The sequence below is a fragment of the Labrus mixtus genome, chromosome 19, assembly GCF_963584025.1.
Source record: "Labrus mixtus chromosome 19, fLabMix1.1, whole genome shotgun sequence".
NCBI lineage: Eukaryota > Metazoa > Chordata > Actinopteri > Labriformes > Labridae > Labrus > Labrus mixtus.
In genome coordinates, this window is record NC_083630.1 from 3,955,829 (window position 1) to 3,974,553 (window position 18,725).

General features: G+C 42.4%; 1 protein-coding gene across 4 annotated transcripts in view; it reads right to left on the reverse strand.

The window, feature by feature from the left end:
- Positions 1–6,034: 6,034 nt before the first annotated feature.
- Positions 6,035–18,725, reverse strand: part of ccny (cyclin Y) — a 46,892-nt gene continuing 34,201 nt past the window's right edge. For all 4 annotated transcript variants that reach the window (XM_061064162.1, XM_061064165.1, XM_061064163.1 and 1 more), the window contains 3 exons: positions 18,250–18,416; positions 14,281–14,443; positions 6,035–10,834 (listed from right to left, as the gene is read on the reverse strand). In XM_061064162.1, coding sequence (XP_060920145.1) covers positions 10,718–10,834; positions 14,281–14,443; positions 18,250–18,416 — 447 coding nt within the window. In that variant the 3' untranslated portion in view covers positions 6,035–10,717. The remainder of the gene's footprint in view (positions 10,835–14,280; positions 14,444–18,249; positions 18,417–18,725) is intronic.

The following is an 18,725-nucleotide window of genomic DNA, read 5'->3' on the forward strand; positions in this document are numbered from 1 at the left end:
CGTTGCCGTCCTGGCATAGCAGAGATATTTTGGTGCTGCTGGACGTCCTTACAGGAGAGAAACAAGCCTCCTGGCTTACTCGTTCTAAATTGCTGTATTAAGTTCTCAAACACAATGTTGTGTTCAAACTGGCTGCTCCGTAAATACACGAGCTCTTACTGCTTCATCTCCTGGTGTTGAATCAAGATAACATGTAGATATTAAGGCTGGGGATTAGCTCATGGGGAATATAAGTAGGTTGTAAATAGTATTTTCCCACAGCTGATGCCAGTTTATGACTGAGAAGGTCAGCCATTTACAATCTGTGTGAAATAAAATATGGAAAGTTACTCTGAAGTTTAACAGATATGATAAAGAAACAAGCTACTCAAATACTTTTTTTGACAAAATAAGATGATATTAGCATCTTGTTGTAGAAAATAAATCTACATAATCCTTATATGCACTCTGTGAGTAGTTACACACACTAAGATTGTTTCTCATAGTCCACTGCACAGCTCCTACATTACACCTTTTGTACATTTTGTGTTTTTAATTTTTTTTATATTTTATCTTTATGTTTTATATTTTTAAATTATATTTTATATATTGTAATATCTTCTTATACTGTATTATTTAAGTTGTTGCTAGTTCTGCTTTATTTCCTTGTTAATTGTTTAGCACCAATACACCAAGTCAAATTCCTTGTATGTGTAAATGTACTTGGCAATAAACCCAGATTCTGATTCTGATTCTGATCCTGATAATAGTGTAGATCTCCATTATAATACGATTTTAAAAGAGGGAAAGTCAGTTCTTCTGTCACGTGCTGCATTGACCTCATGGTCAGGGTCTCTCTATCCAGAGGGGACACGGCTCATAATCACTAACAGATCAATGGTCATTAGCGCCCCAATTTTGGCTCACAGTCCGAATCCCACATGGCTCATTTGACTGGGTTGCGAGGCTACAGCGGGGAATATGTATAGGATTGCTTAAAGAGGAATAACAGAGAGGAATGAACTCGTCAGGAAGGACAGAAAATGACGCCTGCATTTCATTTAAAGGTTGAATTTTAAGGAGTGTTGCATGCAGCCCTGTTGTCTCGCTCCCTGGTTCTCCCTCCTTCCTTCCTCTGCCTGGTGCACTTTGCACTCAGGGAGGAGGAGGGGGGGGCTTTAGAGGAGCAGATAGATAAGAGAGGCTGCCACACACTCTCTCATCGCAGCTCAACGTGAGGGGTGTTTTTTTCCATCTTACATTTTTGTATTTTAGTTTGGGTTGGAGACCCCCAGTGTCTTGTGTATTCTATCTTTAGTTTTCTCTGAGGTTAGTTTATTTCTTTGGTAGTTTTAGGAGGAGATTCTGAGAGCGACGGCACGTTGTGTGGTTGACTCAGCTCCTTCCAGTCATTTGTCTCATTTAGAGTTTTAAGCTCTGGGTTCAAGCCTTTCAATCTGTGTGGCGTCCCTATATGTTTTCTGGTCTCCATGTTTTTGAGCCTTGGTTTATTCATTTGGTTAAGGAGGACATAACAAGGACATGTTGGTTCATTAAAGGGGCGATCACCAATGCAGCAGGTAAAAGGAAAAATTAAGTTTATGAAGAAATGATGGATCATGTATAAACATTAAAACTATCAGCGTAAGAAATAAGAAGCTTAAACTAAACTCAAACTCCAAATGAAACACTAAGAGAACTGCAAACTTTACACGATGTCAGAGGAGGTCTCATATTATCTGTTCAGAAATCCACTTAATTTTTTTACTGGTAGATGGAGGCTTTCCATTCTAAATACACTCTAATTGTTAGCAATGGATCCTCACTATCAAACTATCTTTGTGACTGACCCCTTAAACTAACTTCTGTGAGTTTGACATCCTGCACACAACAATGCACACCTGTCTGGAGCAGATGACCTGCAACGACCTCCTTTTATATTCCCAGAGTGTGTAAAGTAAAGATTTGTCAGAACACATGACTTGTATTTAGATTCCAATGAAAAGACATATTCCTGAGATAAATGTTGTGAACACTGATCAACATGTTACTCTCATTGTGTAGATTTAGTCTTTTTTTATGAAGATTTGTTTTTGGACCACGTCATTCATCTCTTACTTTGTTTTATTGTTCAGTCATTGACGTGTTGAGCAGCCAGCTCTTGACTCAGATGTCTGTATTTTAGTTTTCTGAAGTAATATTAGATGTTCTTATTTCTCCTCAGCCAACTATTAAAGTGAACATGAACCTCCTGTTGTGACATTCAGCGCTATCTCAGATTGTTCTGTTCCCACCTCCTCACCTGCTCTCCTTTTCTCCTCTGCTTGTAAAGATGAAGTTAATAACCACAGAGACAGACTCGTTCTTTGTGAGGAGGTAGGGACTCTTTGTCCTTCCCTTCTGTGTAATACTGATTGTCATCACAGATGTAAGCTGCAACTTGAGTTTATAATCAGGATGATATAACTCTTCTAACGAAACCAAAAGACGACTGACCTCACACTACTTCAGTGCACGACTTAGAGCCCAATCACGCCATTACACCACAAACGTTGAATTTCCACTAAAATGCCCTCATAAACTGTTACCAAAGAAAATAATCTAAATTACTAACATTGTGGTTGACCTTGAAAACTGACAACAAACCAGCAAACTGAAATCCACTTCTCCATGTTTCTCTAACTCTAACATGTGTCTCTAGTCTGTCTACAAACCCCCCAATGAGGAGAAAAGTCCATCCTCTCCGTCTTTTGTCTGCTCCACTTTTCAGAAAATGTGTGCTCAAACAGGTCGTTTGGAGATTTTCCCTTCATGACATCACAAAGGCAATAACCCCTCCCCCAGGTGGGTGACACTCCCACAGCTAGGTGTTTGTTCTGCCCTCTGAGTCTGCCTTCTCACTGTAAACAATAGGACATGGAGCGAGAAAGACCGAGACACCCAAGCCCTTCCAGAGAGGGGGCGTGGTCAGACACAGCTAATTTACATATTTAAAGGTACAGACACAGAAACAGCCTGTTCTGAGCAGGGCTGAAATAGAGGGGTTTATAGACATGATCAAATACAGGATCAGAGTGGATTTAGAACAAGAAACCTCACAGACATGTTTTGAGGAGCTCTGACACTTATTTAAACTGAAGAAGAGGAGGAGAATATGTGACCTTTAATGAAGTGATGTAGGAGTGAAGGAACTCAGAGCAGTTGGGAGTTTGTTGTCTTGTTTGGGGACACCTTGGCAGTACTCCAAGTGAACTGGACAATTTACAGATTTGGTGCGTACCAGGACTTCAACCCTCCACTTCCCAACCCAAGACCCTACGGACCGAGCTACATCTGCCTAAATGTGACTTTAATTTGGGCAGTTTGATGTCCGTGACAGAACTTTTCAATTCTGTCACGTTTCGTCATCCACACCTGTGTATTTATACAAGGCCTGGCTTGGGCTCAACCCCCCCCCCGCATCCCTGCTAATAGGGAAAAAAGGGAACAGCTGCAGCATCAGGTAGCTGATCAGGTAAATCAGTGAGGCGGGAAAACTCTGAAACAGAAACTGCTGGACAGATGGGAAATCTTCAGAGTTCTGAAGTGAGAGGATAGTTAGCATGCAGGGAAATTACACTAATTGCCAAAGCTGGCGAGAGAGAGGAAGGAAAGAGGGAGAAAAACGCTTTCTTAGCAAGTTTTTAAAAATATCGCTGATATGACCTCAAGCACAGCCATAAAGGGCGTTCACACTCCATTACAGAGATAGAAATCAGTGCAGGAAAAGACAGCTTCCCTGAGCTCTATTGAGTGTATTGATGTCTTTAAGCTGGCACCTTTTTTCTTTGGCCCTGGCATCTGCAGAACTCTGTCTTCAACACAAAAAAGTTCTCATTAACTAAAAGTGCACTTCCTGTCTAGCACAAAACAAGAGACAGATAGCTGGTGAACATCGTGTTCTGACCAATTTTTATTTTTTTAAATCTATTTTTTAAATCTATATTGTGGTATCTATCTATTTTTTGTACATTTTCAATTTTTATTTTTTATTTAAATTGTGTACTGTGTTCACTTTTTGTTTGCAATCTTTGCTCGTTGCTGCTGTAACACTGTAAATTTCCCTGTTGTGGGATAAATAAATTATTATCTTATCTTATGTTGTGAACAAGTTGTCTCCTTGTAGTGAAAGAAGTGAGGAAGATTTTTGCTCATACTAAGTAAGAAAAAGCTGGCTTACTCATCCACATCAACGCCCAGAAGCCGTTATTTTACGTCTGGTGTATTTGAATATATCTATCAATCAAGCTGTGATCAGGAAAAGATATTCCCTCGCTGCACCCTTTAAGTACGTTTTCATTCTCTACAGGACATGTAAATAAGAACCATTGTCACATGACTCCCTCATCTGTTCTAAAAGGACTGAGTGCAAAACATCTGAGGTGTTATTTAACTCAGCTGATGTGATTTCATCATGTGTACAGTATATTTCATTTGTCCATATGACCTGGTTTCCACCCAGCATTAGCTCATGTTTTGTGTTTTTCATTATTTCTTTCTTGTCTTAATGTTGAGTTTTTTTTTTTTTACCCTTGTCTCTGTCTTTCAGATCCTGCTCCTTGTGTCAGCGGCGCCCTGATTCCCCTCACCTGTGTCTCGTTATCCCCTGATTGTCTGTGTATTTAATCCTAGTGTGTGCTCCCTCTTGTTGCCAGTTCGTAGTGTTTCCTACGTGTACCTCGTTACAGCCTTTTTGTAGTTACCGCTCCTGTGTATGACTGCATATTGACCCTGCCTTTTGCCTCACCCCCTGGACATGATGTTGATTGTTTTTGCAGACCTGTGTATCGAATTCTGAGTCTGCGATTGTTTCCATATTCTGTCTGTCATTATGTCAAAGAGGTGTCTGGCAGTTGCTCTCTCTACCTCTTCACTGCATTGAATTCACTCGTAGAGCAGTAACCAGAGCAGCGATTGAAATGCAAATGAAGGCTAACGTGAGGATTTGATTTGTCCCTCAGTGACGATATATAAGGCTGAGTGTAATCTCTGTATTACCATGTACTCTACATCATTAAAATTGTTCTTTCTGGGAGAAGAAACCCTGCTGAGTCACAACAATTAATACATCAAATTATGATAGCTGTGTGGGAGCACTCAAGATGAGACCATGAGGGATGGTTTGTCAGTGTATTGTATTTACTGGTTTACTTCAGCAATAATCCTTTAAGGTAAAACCTGTGATTTTAACCTGTGGCCTATTTTCTTTACATAAAACATTGCACAAAAAGTAAGGAAATTTGTGTTTGGTAGATTATTTCTTTGTTGTAACAAAGCTTCTTGGCAATAAATCTTATACTGTTGGAAAGCCTGTTTATTTCCCTTTCAAATGATGCCACAGGAACAAGGAACATGCATTTGTGGGATAAGCAGCAGAGCTGATTATTTGGGTTGCACCCATGAAAAACTTGCCAAATCTTCTCTGCCAATCAGGTGCAAATCAGGCACCTGATTTTCAGCACCTGGGGTATCAGCAGCTAACAGCAAGAGTCAATAGCAACAGCAGAAAAAGCCGTTTGGCATTGGCAGAGAAGATTTGGCAAGTTTTTCATTGGCGCAACACACATACTCAGCTCTGCAGGTTCCTGGTTCAAATCCCCTTCAGAGAGTAGCCTCTCTGTGCTGAGTTTGCACGTTCTCCCCGTGCATGCATGGGTTCTCTGCGGGTACTTCAGCTTCCTCCCACTGTCCAAAGACATGCTCGTTAGGCTGCTTGGGGAGTGTGACTGGTTGTGTCAGTCCAGGGTGTATGGGATCGGCTTCAGCCAGCTGCAACCCTGAACGGGAAAGGGGGTATAGATAATAGATGGATGGATAAATTGATATTTGCCATGAAGGATGATGTTTAGGCCATTGCAGCCTGTTTTACTTCTGCAGGATGAATCCAACTACTTCAACAATCCCCAAAAGTTTTTGTTGTGTTATTAAAACCCAGAATGTGTTCAACCAGGGCACAAGGTAAATTACATTAATGAATACACATCTCCATACTTTAAATAAAAAAACAAACACTGGGTTTATTGCAAGGTTTCAAAGTTTAATTCTCGCACAGCTTTTTTCTAAACGTTGCTTCAGAAGAGAAGAGTTGGGAACAGTTCTATGAATCATAGTTAGAAACAAACAAGAGAGGAAAAGATCTGAGGCAGGAACAGAAAGACTGAAAAGAAAAGGACAACAACAACAGGATACAGTACAAGTCTTTAGAAAATATCAATCAATAAAAAAACGAATGAGAGGTCACAGGTAGAGCAGTCCACTGATGTTAGCGCCATGAATATTTATGAATGAAGAGTTTGAAGTGAAGTCCAAAAAATTATCATAAAAGAGAGGGGGGAGGAAAAAAGGAAAAGTCAAACTCTATGCAGAGGTAGAGTTCAGTGCACAAGGCTATGACACACACACACATGGGGCAACCCGCTGACAGGACGCCACAGGCCCGAGTCCACCTCAGAGCTGACCACACACACCAGACCGAGCTGTATGCACACACACACACACTCATACAATAAATAGGTCATACAATCTTTGAATACCTCACAACTCCAGAATCTTTCCTAAAGACACCTTTGAACTTTTATTTTTCACTCATTCGAAGCGAAACCATCGTTCTCTTTCACATCCATTTTTTTATTTTGTTCTTCATGTGCAGGAAAGCCGGGTCACAACGAACTGAAGCCCTGAACTATCCCACCCGGCTCCTGATCCTTCAGACTTAGCCTAGAGCCAGGACGACTCGTTGATCAGGACTGTCCTTCATTTCTCTGTGACTTTGGTACGGTTCTGTCCTCGCACGTACGCACGCACGCACGCACACACAAGGCTGAAATCTGACTGACTGACTGATTCTTTACAAATGACAGAACATAAATCATAGATGTGGAACTTAACAAAGAGGCTTTAAGGGGAGTACGCTGATGTCACATTTGAATTTGAACCTTTAGTTGAATAAAGAAAGATGCATTTAAAAAGTGACTTGTGATTTTTTCCATGCTGTGAAACATCAAAGCAAACACTTGACTGTGTCTTCAGTGTTGAAGAGGAGGAAAATGCAGCTGATCATAAGATCATTAGAAAGTTGAGATAATAAAAGCCTTACTTATGTTTAAATCGATCCTCTATGTGTGTGGACAGCAATGAATTAAACCAATGAAAACCTGACTTTATAGGTTAACCTTTTACTAAAACCTTGTATGTTTTTGCATGATCATAAATGAATGGTTTTAATTATTTCCAGAAGATTTGAGAGACTATGAAGCCCTGAAACTGGCACAATTTAAGAGATACGACTCAGTACATGAAGAACAACGACTACAAGTAAAAGGAGAATGAGAACATATTCTTATCATTCTTCATGGACTAATTCTATAAAAAACAAGTCCTGTGTCAAAATCTAAATACTGAGAAAATATTATTTGTGTTTTATTATATTCCAGCCTGTTCCAACACTGCCTAAATACTTGATTTGGACATAAGCCCCGCCTCTGATAAGGACAAAAGCCATTCATAGTGTAGGATTTTAGGATGGCCAATCAGATTTCAAAGGGGGCCCCTGTATGCAGCCCACAGAAGACGTGCAGGAGTGCTTCTCCTGCTCTGCACGCTGACTTTTCATGGTTAGGTTTCAAATGATTTGCTCTGCAAGGGAGGGATTTTATGAATTTAAAACCTCAATGGATCCACACTAAGATCACTTCTATCTGACCTTTTTTTTTTTTACTGTTGTTGGGATGGAGAGGATTTTCTGCAGAAACACAAAGTGGAGAAGTTAAGATAAATGGAAGCAAGGCTGAGCGGCAGCACGCCAAAGACAAAGAAATGTTTCTTGATGGGTATTACAGAAAGAATATTTGATGCAACAAGATGAAAAATGAAGAAGTTTAAGAATAGATTAAGAAGAGTGAAAGAGAGATAGGAATATATTCACTTTATAAGCAGTATGGGCAGTAAAAGTATAAAACTTAATTTCTTCATCACTCTTTTGATTATTTAATTAAAAATACTTAACGATGCATTAAGTTAATTTGGACTTCTGACCTGCCTGATTTTTACCACATCGTGTCATTCAGGGGCTCCAACAGCATCAAACAAATGTGGAAATTCTTCGACAGTTTTCTTAAAGGTCACACATCATGAAAAATACACTTCACCATGTCTTTGTCTCTAGTCTGTCTACAAACCCCCCAATGATCAGAAAAGTTCATCCTCTCCGTCTTTTACCTGCTCCACTTTACAGAAAATGTGAGCTCAAACAGGCCGTTTGGAGATTTTCCCTTCATGACATCACAAAGGGCAGTAACCCCTCCCCCAGGTGGGTGACACTCCCACAGCTAGGTGTTTGTTCTGCCCTCTGAGTCTGCCTTCTCACTGTAAACAATAGGACATGGAGAGAGAAAGACCAAGACACCCAAGCCCTTCCAGAGAGGGGGCGTGGTCAGACACAGCTCATTTACATATGGAATAGAGGGGTTTATAGACATGATCAAATACAGGATCAGAGAGGATTTAGAACAAGAAACTTCACACACATGTTTTGTGGAGCGCTGAGACTTATTTAAACTGGATGAAGAAGAGGAGAATATGTGACCTTTAAAAGATGTAACACATCAAAAATGTCATTTTCTGGAATACTTTGTCACAAGAAAACAGACAAAAATCTAAAGTGGTGTCTCCAGTTCAAATCTTAATGATCCTCCTGTACAGTAGAAACTGACTCCATATAAATATTCTAACATTATTCTGTTGTTTTTTTACAGTACAATGTAAGTCTACAGATTCTGCACACGTGCACTGTATTTACACTTTACAGAGACAATTTAGCAAAAGGTATACAATCGATCTTTTTGAAAGCAGGGTTTGAGTTAATGCTCTTTTATTCGTTTCAGTCCTCAGAACAACAAAATGAACCCTGAAGAATCATGCTTTAAGCTTTGAGTGGCTCCTAAACGTCAATACTTCACTTGTGCTGTTTATGTATAAGCTGGAAGAACCGTACAAAAAAAAAAACAAGAAAGAAAACAGACTTTGAATTGATTTGTTCTGTTCCTCCAGTAGAAAGAGGAGAAGTGATAAAGTAGCTTATTACAGGCACCACAGGTCAGGACGATGGCAGTGAATCAAGAAGTACACCACATGAGCTCCAGAGTATGTCTCACGCCGTCTTCCAGTCCGGGTTCTCCCAAGTGTGCACGCTTTCACCGCCACATCTCAGCACAACAACAAAGCAATGCATGGATGCTGCTTCATGTGATTGGAGGCGGGGCTGGATGGTCCTAGGGCGAAAATGTGCTGAGACCAAAAGTGAAGCTAATCGTTGCCTTACTGTCTTTTACATGTAGGGGTCGTTTGTACGGACACAAATTAATTTCTCCTTTCTAGAAACGTTTGGGAAATGAAATGCCGGCATGAATTCGGTGTCTGGATGAACTTTTCTGCCTACTTGAGGCTGACCAGTGCCCTGTTTGATGACCTGTTGGGGGGGATCAGTACCAGGATCTCTATGTTCTGATTCAATTTGCAGATCCCCCCGGTCCATCTGTCTCTGCTGAGTGACAGTTTTAACGATAACACGGCTCACACGTCAGCTGAAATCTGTCGTACTACAGTGGATTTTCATGTGATCTATGTGTAATTAATGGGTTAAAAATTATGCAGAAATGACCGAATCATGATGCAGATTTGGGAAAAGTACAATTTAATGCTTTGTCAGGTGTCACTGCAAAACGAAAACAAACACATTTTAAATTGCTTGTTTTTTTTTTTTATGGAGTTTGGATTGAGAGACTCAACAAATCTACGACAAAGCAGAGTTTAAAATCAGCCAGGGCAAATTTTGCAGTTACCTTGTATGAAATCACACCTCATTTTTGGTCAGAACACGCCTTCAGAGAAACGATTCAGTAAGTGGAATGGTTCAGTTTAAATTCCCCGGTCCTGTAAAAACGTCCCAGAGCGAACCACACTGACTTTCTCAATGTAATGATATTGAGTTTTATGGCTATAATGTCAATAAATACTGTGGACTGTGTCATGATATGTTGTCCAGTTTATCAACTGTAAACACACAACAGCAGCAGTGGAATGAACATGTATTTGTTTCTTTGTGTATGTTGGATGTGCAGCAGATGTTTCTGCAGGGTGAAGAATGCAAAGGAGCAGAAAAAACACAAACAAGAAAGCAAATTTAGGAATTGAGCATTTCAGAATTTCATAATGTGCCTGTAAGCTGTCAACAAAACACGTTCTGCCTCGGCTGAGAAACTGAAGCAGGAGATTAAAATAAAGGAATGTACAAGCTGACTCCCTCAATCAGCCGCAGTCAAGCCTCAGAGGGGATTATGGGACGCTGTCGTCTTCTACACACAGTCTCTCGTATCGCCGGCTCTACTTCTGTTTGGCCTCCTTTCTTCTTCTGCAGCTTTCATTCGAACAACTTTCACTCTCACTCTTCAGTTTGGTTCAGCTCAGCTCTGTTTGGTTCAGTGCAGGCACCCAGTGGGACTTCTTTTATGTACAAGAACCAGAGAGGGTGCAGTCACAATTATCAAAGTGCCAGATTGTGTGAGTGTGTGTGTGTGTGTGTGTGTGTGATCCACCCTCTGATCCACAGGACTGCAGCCCACCTGGTTTTAACCTGCTGACCAGGCAGGAACACAGTTCAGTTTGTATCACCGGTGTATCTCCGTGCTGCAGGCGGTTGGTGTTAGGAAATGATGGCTGGACACCATCGCACCACCGTCAGGTTGTCGGCGCTCACAGACCGCTTCTTGGCCTGTTTCCTCAAGTCCTTGTATTTATCATCACAGAGCCGTGAGAGGGCCTGAAACACCAAACAAAGCAGAAGTGAGACAGAGAAGAAGAGTGCCTGCTAGAGCAAGAAATGTATCCTAAAAAACATCCTAAGAAACTGTCACCAGAAAGTGAGAGAATCAAGCTTTATAATCCCAGGATTATAAAGGGTCACAAACTCTTCTATTTTTAGTTTAGTGTGATTTATATTACTTAAAATATTCAGAGAGATTTGGAGGTTTCTTTTTTAAAGAATTATTTTGTGGCTGTTTATGCTTTTATTATTTAAAGTAGGGCAGTAGAAAGAGTCAGAAATGGGGGACAGAGAGATGAACGACACGGGGGAAAGGAGCCACTGGTCAGATCTGACCCCAGGCCGCCCGCTCTCGATAACCTCGATACATAGGATTCGCTCCCAAACCGCTAATCTACCGGCACTAAGGGTGGGAATCACAAAAGGCCCTATGATGAAACAATATTAAACTTTGCAGTAAAATCAGTCAAGAGCTCAAAACAAAATGGAATTTTTTACTAAGATATGTTAAGTGCAACGTGGAGGTGTGCAAATGTGCAATCAACATGCAAGCACAGCAACCTGAGAGCTAATTGCAATTTAATATATTAATTGCAACCAGTAAAATAAGACCTGGAGTCTCTGAAACGACGACCTCACTCTGAAGAAGGTGATCTGAGCAGACCACTATAGCCTGAGCTCTCCTCAGGACCTGCTTGTTATAAACGGCCACAAGCCAAGCCTGACACCTCCCTGAGATTTTGCAAGACTCCCAAGTCTGTTCTTATTGGTCAAATTCAGAGTCCAAACTGTACAGCAATAAAAAAGAAAACAACATATACATGTCTTCTGTTGGACATATATTCTAAAAGGTCGTGATTTGTGTGATCTGTATTTTTTAAAGCCCTCATCTGAATGTGATGGTTTGTGTGGACTGTAGTGCTTCATTATGTTTTTATAATTTTTGAAATGTGGATTCAGGATGAATAGCTGTGCTTTAGGGTAGCTAATGGGAATCCTAACAAACAAATACATAACCACGTAACTTGTGTTCTAAATGAAATCTTTTTGACAGAGGAGGAAATGATGCTTCAACCAACAGCAACATCATTACTGCTGCATAGAGCTGCGCTAAATGCTAACTGCAGTTTGGCACAAGGGCGGAGAGGAAGGAAGAGACAGATGTTGAGGCAGTGAAGCTAATTACACAGCAACACGCCCCTGCACCCTGTCCTTCACCCAGCTCATCATCTACAGGCTGTGTTTGTGTGCATCAATGCCGAGACTGAGGCTGAGGCTGAGACTGAGACTGAGACTGAGACTGAGACTGAGACTATGACTGAGACTGAGGCTGAGACTAGGCTGAGACTGAGACTAGACTGAGGCTGAGGCTGAGACTGAGACGAGGCTGAGACTGAGACTGAGACTGAGACTAGACTGACACTAGACTGAGGCTGAGACTGAGACTGAGACTAGACTGAGGCTGAGGCTGAGGCTGAGACTAGACTGAGGCTGAGGCTGAGACTGAGACTAGACTGAGGCTGAGACTGAGACTGAGACTAGACTGAGGCTGAGGCTGAGGCTGAGACTAGACTGAGACTGAGACTGAGACTGAGACTAGGCTGAGACTGAGACTAGGCTGAGGCTGAGACTGAGACTGAGACTAGGCTGAGGCTGAGACTAGGCTGAGGCTGAGACTAGGCTGAGGCTGAGACTGAGACTAGACTGAGGCTGAGACTGAGGCTGAGGCTGAGGCTGAGACTGAGGCTGAGACTGAGACTGAGGCTGAGACTGAGGCTGAGACTGAGACTGAGGCTGAGACTGAGACTAGACTGAGACTGAGACTGAGACTAGACTGAGGCTGAGGCTGAGGCTGAGGCTGAGACTGAGACTAGACTGAGACTGAGACTAGACTGAGGCTGAGGCTGAGGCTGAGACTGAGACTAGACTGAGACTGAGACTAGACTGAGGCTGAGGCTGAGGCTGAGACTGAGACTGAGACTAGACTGAGGCTGAGGCTGAGGCTGAGGCTGAGACTGAGACTAGACTGAGACTGAGACTAGACTGAGGCTGAGGCTGAGGCTGAGACTGAGACTAGACTGAGACTGAGACTAGACTGAGGCTGAGGCTGAGGCTGAGACTGAGGCTGAGACTGAGACTGAGACTGAGACTGAGGCTGAGACTGAGACTGAGACTAGACTGAGGCTGAGGCTGAGGCTGAGGCTGAGGCTGAGACTGAGACTGAGGCTGAGGCTGAGACTAGGGTTAGGGTTAGGGTTAGGGGTTGCCCAAGCACGCGTCAACGCTAAAGTCCAGTTCGTTTGACCAGTGTGACCTCTCCGTATCGTGCTCAGGCACGGTACCAGGGCGGCAGTAGCTCAGTCTGTAGGGACTTGGGTTGGGAACCGGAGGGTCGCTGGTTCAAGTCCCGGTGCGGACCAAATATGGAAGTTGGTCTGGTAGCTGGAGAGGTGCCAGATCACCTCCTGAGCACTGCCGAGGTGCCCTTGAGCAAGGCACCAAACCCCCACCCCACCATCAGCTCAGGAGCGCCTGCTGTGGGCAGCTCCGTCACTCTGACATCTCTCCATTAGTGCATGTCCATAGGATCCTGTTTGTGTGCATGTGTGTGTTGCATGACTACAGAGTGTAAAAACTGAAATTTCCCCCTGCAGGGATAATTAAAGGTAAATCTTAAATCTCTTAATCTTACACTTCCTTGGCTTTGGCACACTTCGGAGAGGTGTGCTTCGGCACGGTACGAGCACGAGCACAAGCACGCGGGTAAACAACGCTGACAGCCTTCATTAAGGAGAAATCCAGAGTTTCATGTCTGTATCTGACTGAAATGACACAATATAAGACACAAAGTAGCTGTCATGCTCTGTGTAGCTCTCTGATGTGCGGGCGTCCGTGCGGACTCGCGCACGGACTCGGCCTATTTTATTTTTTAATTTATTTTATTGCTGTGTCTGATTAAAATGGCTTAAAATAAGCTGTAAAGTCAGTAAAGTAGCTGTCATGCTCTCTGTGTTTTTCTCTGATGTGCAGACGTGGACTCGACTGCGCGTCTCTTTTTTTTTCTCTCTCTCTCTCTCTCGTCCGCCTGTTTGTAAACTGAGCACACTTCATAATAACATAAAGCGTGCATGTGTTGTATTAAGACGTTATGTACAAAAGGTAATCGTGCTTAGGCACGGATAGTCCTGTGTAGTGTGACCGCGGGCCGTGCCGGCCAGTGGTGGGAAAGGCACTGTGGGGTGGGGGGGGGGGCAATCGTGCTTGGGTACAGCACGGTACGGATGGCCAGTGTGACCGCGCCCTGAGACTGAGACTAGGCTGAGGCTGAGGCTGAGGCTGAGACGGCCTCAGCTCGTTGTTTTCCATGCTGTTATCCTCAAGCTGCAAGAACTGGGTTAATATTTTGGGGTGTCTCTCTGGAGGTGTTTTCTTCTTCTTCTCACCTCTAGTTTCTGGGCCTTGTCCCTGCTGAGGGGCTCCAGGGGGAAGCTGAGGTTATTGGCCTCAGCCATCGAGCGCAGGTCAAAGTAATACTTGGCGTAGACGCTGGATGGCACGTTGATGTTGAACTGCAGCAGCTCCAGAAACTGACGCTCCAACTCGTTCCTTTAAAGAGAGAGAGAGAGAGAGAGAGAGAGAGATTTTAACAAGCTAAAAGAAAGCAGATAAAAAAGCCCCTGTGAGGAGGTTTTAGATGGTTATAAAAAACATAAATAACCAAGCTAACATGACCATCGAGGAGAAGATTAAATATGTATATTTAAGTTATTTCATATGCCAGTCGGCCCTGCTCGGTGGGGGACGAGAGGAGTGTCAGAAAACGCAACATACTCATGTAGAGGAAATAGCTAAATCACCTCACTCCACAGGGGGCGACAAAATCGACAAACCCCAAAAGTACCTCTTTAAATTAAATACAGAAATCTTCAGTCATAGTTTCAACCAAAAGCTGCTGTGAGAGAGAAGAGAGAAAATGCACGTTGGCAATGTACAAGCTGCAGGAGTGTGCATGCACTTTTTAATTTAAAAGCAAGAAATGGTCCAAAATTGGTTATCGAGGAATTCTATTTTTGTTGCTGTGTTATCAATATTGTTTAGTTTTTTCTAGAATTTTATTGAAGTTTTAAAACTCTGGTGTCATGACAGCCCTAGTCTATAAATAAATCCCATATGGAGAGACTGAAAGAGAGACAAAGCTGTGAGAGGCTCTTAAGACCATCCCCGTAAATCCATAACATCACAGACAGCGGGGTGTTATTTCACATGTACAGCGCCAGTTCACATACACCAAGAAAATCCCCAGTACACCCACCTAACATAAGCCTTTCCTCATCCTGAAAACCAGTCATATCTACACAAAGGGCTCTGAGCATTATGTGTAAGAAAGAGTATTAATCCCACATCCTGAAAATGCTATTGTCATGCATGGCTTGATGCTGCACAGCTCAGTGAGTCCCTCTGCAGCGCTCTGACAGCCGGCTTTCATCTGTTTATCCTCACCCATGACCGATCCATTCTGCACTGTAACCTGCAGGAGAAGAACGAGCCATCTCTTCTTTTTCAGGCCTTTGTTTTCCTCCCACACACATTTAGAGGCATGCAGCAACAGACGAGCTAAATTTAGACTCTGCTGTAGCCAAACTCTGCCTAATAACGCTGCTTCTTTTAAATCTCAGCGTGGCACTCGTTCAGCTATTCTCTTCTATTTCTTTTCCTGCTTCTCCGCTCCTCATAGTTTCCACCCAGATTCCCCTGCAGTTGTTTCAGAGTGGAGCAGTAGGGGGGTAGGAGAAGGAGGGCGAGGTTCCCGTGCATGGATTTAAAAAGACTAAAATTGATCTTCTGTTGAAATCACTGTCCGGTAAACTGAACATATGGGAGCACAGCAGAAACACAGGCCGGGCTCTGCTCGCCCAAACAGGTGGATCAGAGTCACTGCTGTGGATAAACTGAGCCAAAGGACAAGAATACACTTGTGCAGGAAGGTAGTGAATGTAGTGAGGGGTCAGAGGACGCAGCAGTGGCAACACATCTGCAGCATCGGGTTCCCCCTCAGAATAAGCCAGCCAGGATTCCTGTGGATTGTAAACGGATGTGGTTTACAGCTCCGGATACTCAAGATGCTTCTTCCCTCACTTGCATACCACAAGATAAATGAATTTATTGTTTGAAAGTGGTTTCATCTTAAAGGGGAGGTCTGGTATTTCTAAACACTTGCCCTATTTTTGTTTAATTTGAGATCTGAATGACTCACAGCTACCAAACGATTTGGATTTGCTCGTGTAGATTACTTTAGCCAGAAACAAAGAAAACTTGCTGTAAAAGCTCAAATCTACCCAAACAAAGTCTGAAAAAAAGTTACTGAAAACTATTAGCAGATGATTATTTTTATGAAGTGCAACAAAAAAACAAAAAAAACAGCTGCTCTCTTCAGACCACCAGACTCCATCGACAAAAAAGGTCATTTGTACCTGACAGAACACAAGTTTCTGTCGTTGAATGAATCAAAACTTAACTATTAAAAGGTGAATTCTCCCGATTATATCCCATTGTGTTCTCACATGAGCTCACTCCGAGTATCTGCAGAAAAAATTCTCGGAGGCCGGCAGGAGAAACTCTGGGTAAAGTCGGGGTGAAAAATGTTTGCAGCTCACCCTGAAAGACTTCAGGAGTTTTTCAGGATCTTTGTAAAGGTGTGAACAAGTCTGCACAGAGTTCAACAGAGAGCATTTATCCTGTGGGCTTGGAGCAAGTCAACACTCCTCTCCTGTTGCAACATGATTCATTTTTTATTTTCGCATCTCACTCTATTTTTTCACCCTGAGGAGCAATCTGAGAAATTATCGAAGAAAATATGCTAAATGAGACACCGGCAGCCTTGTGGTTTGTTCACACGCCTCGAAGCTGGCAGCCTGGGTTCCAATCTGACCTGTGGCTCCTTACACGCTTTTTATTTGATGTATTTAACCTTTATTGAACCAGGTACAGGATCTCAATGGGTCACAAGGCTTACCTGGCCAGGAGGGCAGCAGCAGCACACGTCATGATAAACATTTCATGATTAAGAAACACGCCTCTCTCTCTCTCTTTCCCTGGTTTCCGACTCTATCACCTCTCCTGTTTCTCCACTAAAAGTATATTTCTTAAAAAAAGAAAGAAAATGAGGTACAGTAATCCTCCCATGTTAATTTGATAAATGATATGATGTATTTCAGTGATGTGATTGTGCACCTCCCACACAGGGACACAGGTTTCCTTCTGAGAGAAGCTGCTGGATCTCCTCTCTCGATAATCAGATGAAAGATGTGGCACAGAGAGCTCTACTTCCAAAAGAAGGGTAGAGACATCACCTGATGCCAAAGCAAGCTCCTTTAAATCATAGTCCTTCTAACGACACTGAATCCAAATATACAGGTGTGCAGCACATTTCTTTTTCTTAGAAAAACAAAGTTGACTTCAACCTTGAACCATTTCTAGTCACAGTGTTTCCTGAAGTCTGTCCTTCTTTAAAACTGACATTTTTCTCAATTCTTACTTTTTTAAAACTGTGATTTTTTTTGTGTGATTTTCAAATGCTGACATCTGAATGTTTGGAAAATAGATATATTCAACACATCAGGGCGCACACAGAGGCCAGGTGAGCTACAAACAGACCTGTAAAAACTCCACGGGTCTTTTTTTTTTAAACATTGTGGTTGACCTTGAAAACTGTCAACCATAGGACACCTGAGCCCTTCCAGAGAGGGGGGGTGGTCAGACACAGCTCATTTACATATTTAAAAGTACAGACACAGAAACAGCCTGTTTTGAGCAGGGCTGAAATAGAGGGGTTTATAGACATGATGAAATACAGGATCAGAGTGGATTTAGAACAAGAAACTTGAGACGTATTTAAACTGGTTGAAGAGGAGGAGAATATGTGTAATGAAATCAAACTTTCATTGCAGATAATGATGAAACATGTTTGCTTTTATGTAAATAACAACATCTGCTTATATTCTGCAAGACTGACCTCAGCCTAGAAGCTCTTCTGTTGAGTGTTCAGAGCTTTTCTTTCATTTCTAAATCTTTGCACAAAAAACCCTCACCTCAGTTTGTATTTTTTTTAACAGGATTAATTAAAGATTCTACTGACCCAATTCTTTAAAAACTTGTTTGGAAGGATGAAGCATGAGCCAAAAATACCACTAAACTTGTGAAACGGTTAAAAACAACTACAAATGTCTTGTTGTAGTTTTTGCTCTGCAGAGACGCTGATGCTTCATCACGGTAAATACACGTTTTACCTTCTTTCTTATAGTGTTGTAAATACATCCAGATAAATATTGTGGTCAACTTCGCAGACTGTTGACCTTGACTGAGGTGAGTGTCCTTGACTTCCTGCTAGTTTGGGGGTGCATTTAGCGACTCACATGTCCTCCACTGTGATGTCCTTGAGAATTTGGCAGTAGTCGACGTTCCAGACCGCCTGGTCGTCCCACACCTTGGATGCCAGCAGGATGGCTCCTAACACGATGCGTTTCCAGTTCGCAGGACAAATGTCGATCTCAGCATAGGTCAGGAGCCTCTCCAAGTACACCTGGGACACAAGGTCAGTAACACATAAATATTGGTCTTTTTTAGTCTTTAAACGTTTTAATGTCCACATTTATATACAGACATAACAATACAGATAAACAAAGAGAATAAAACAGAACCTAAAAACAGGAGGCTCCTTCAATTGAAAATAATCCTCCTATGTCAAGTCAAATTTCTACTATTGTCTAAAGAGTCACAAGAAGAAAGCATTCTGCTCCTCTGCAACTAGGGGCGCACTCACACTAGGCAACTCGTACTGTGCCCAAGCAGCCTCACCCCTAAAGTCCAGTTGGTTTGACTAGTGTGAGTG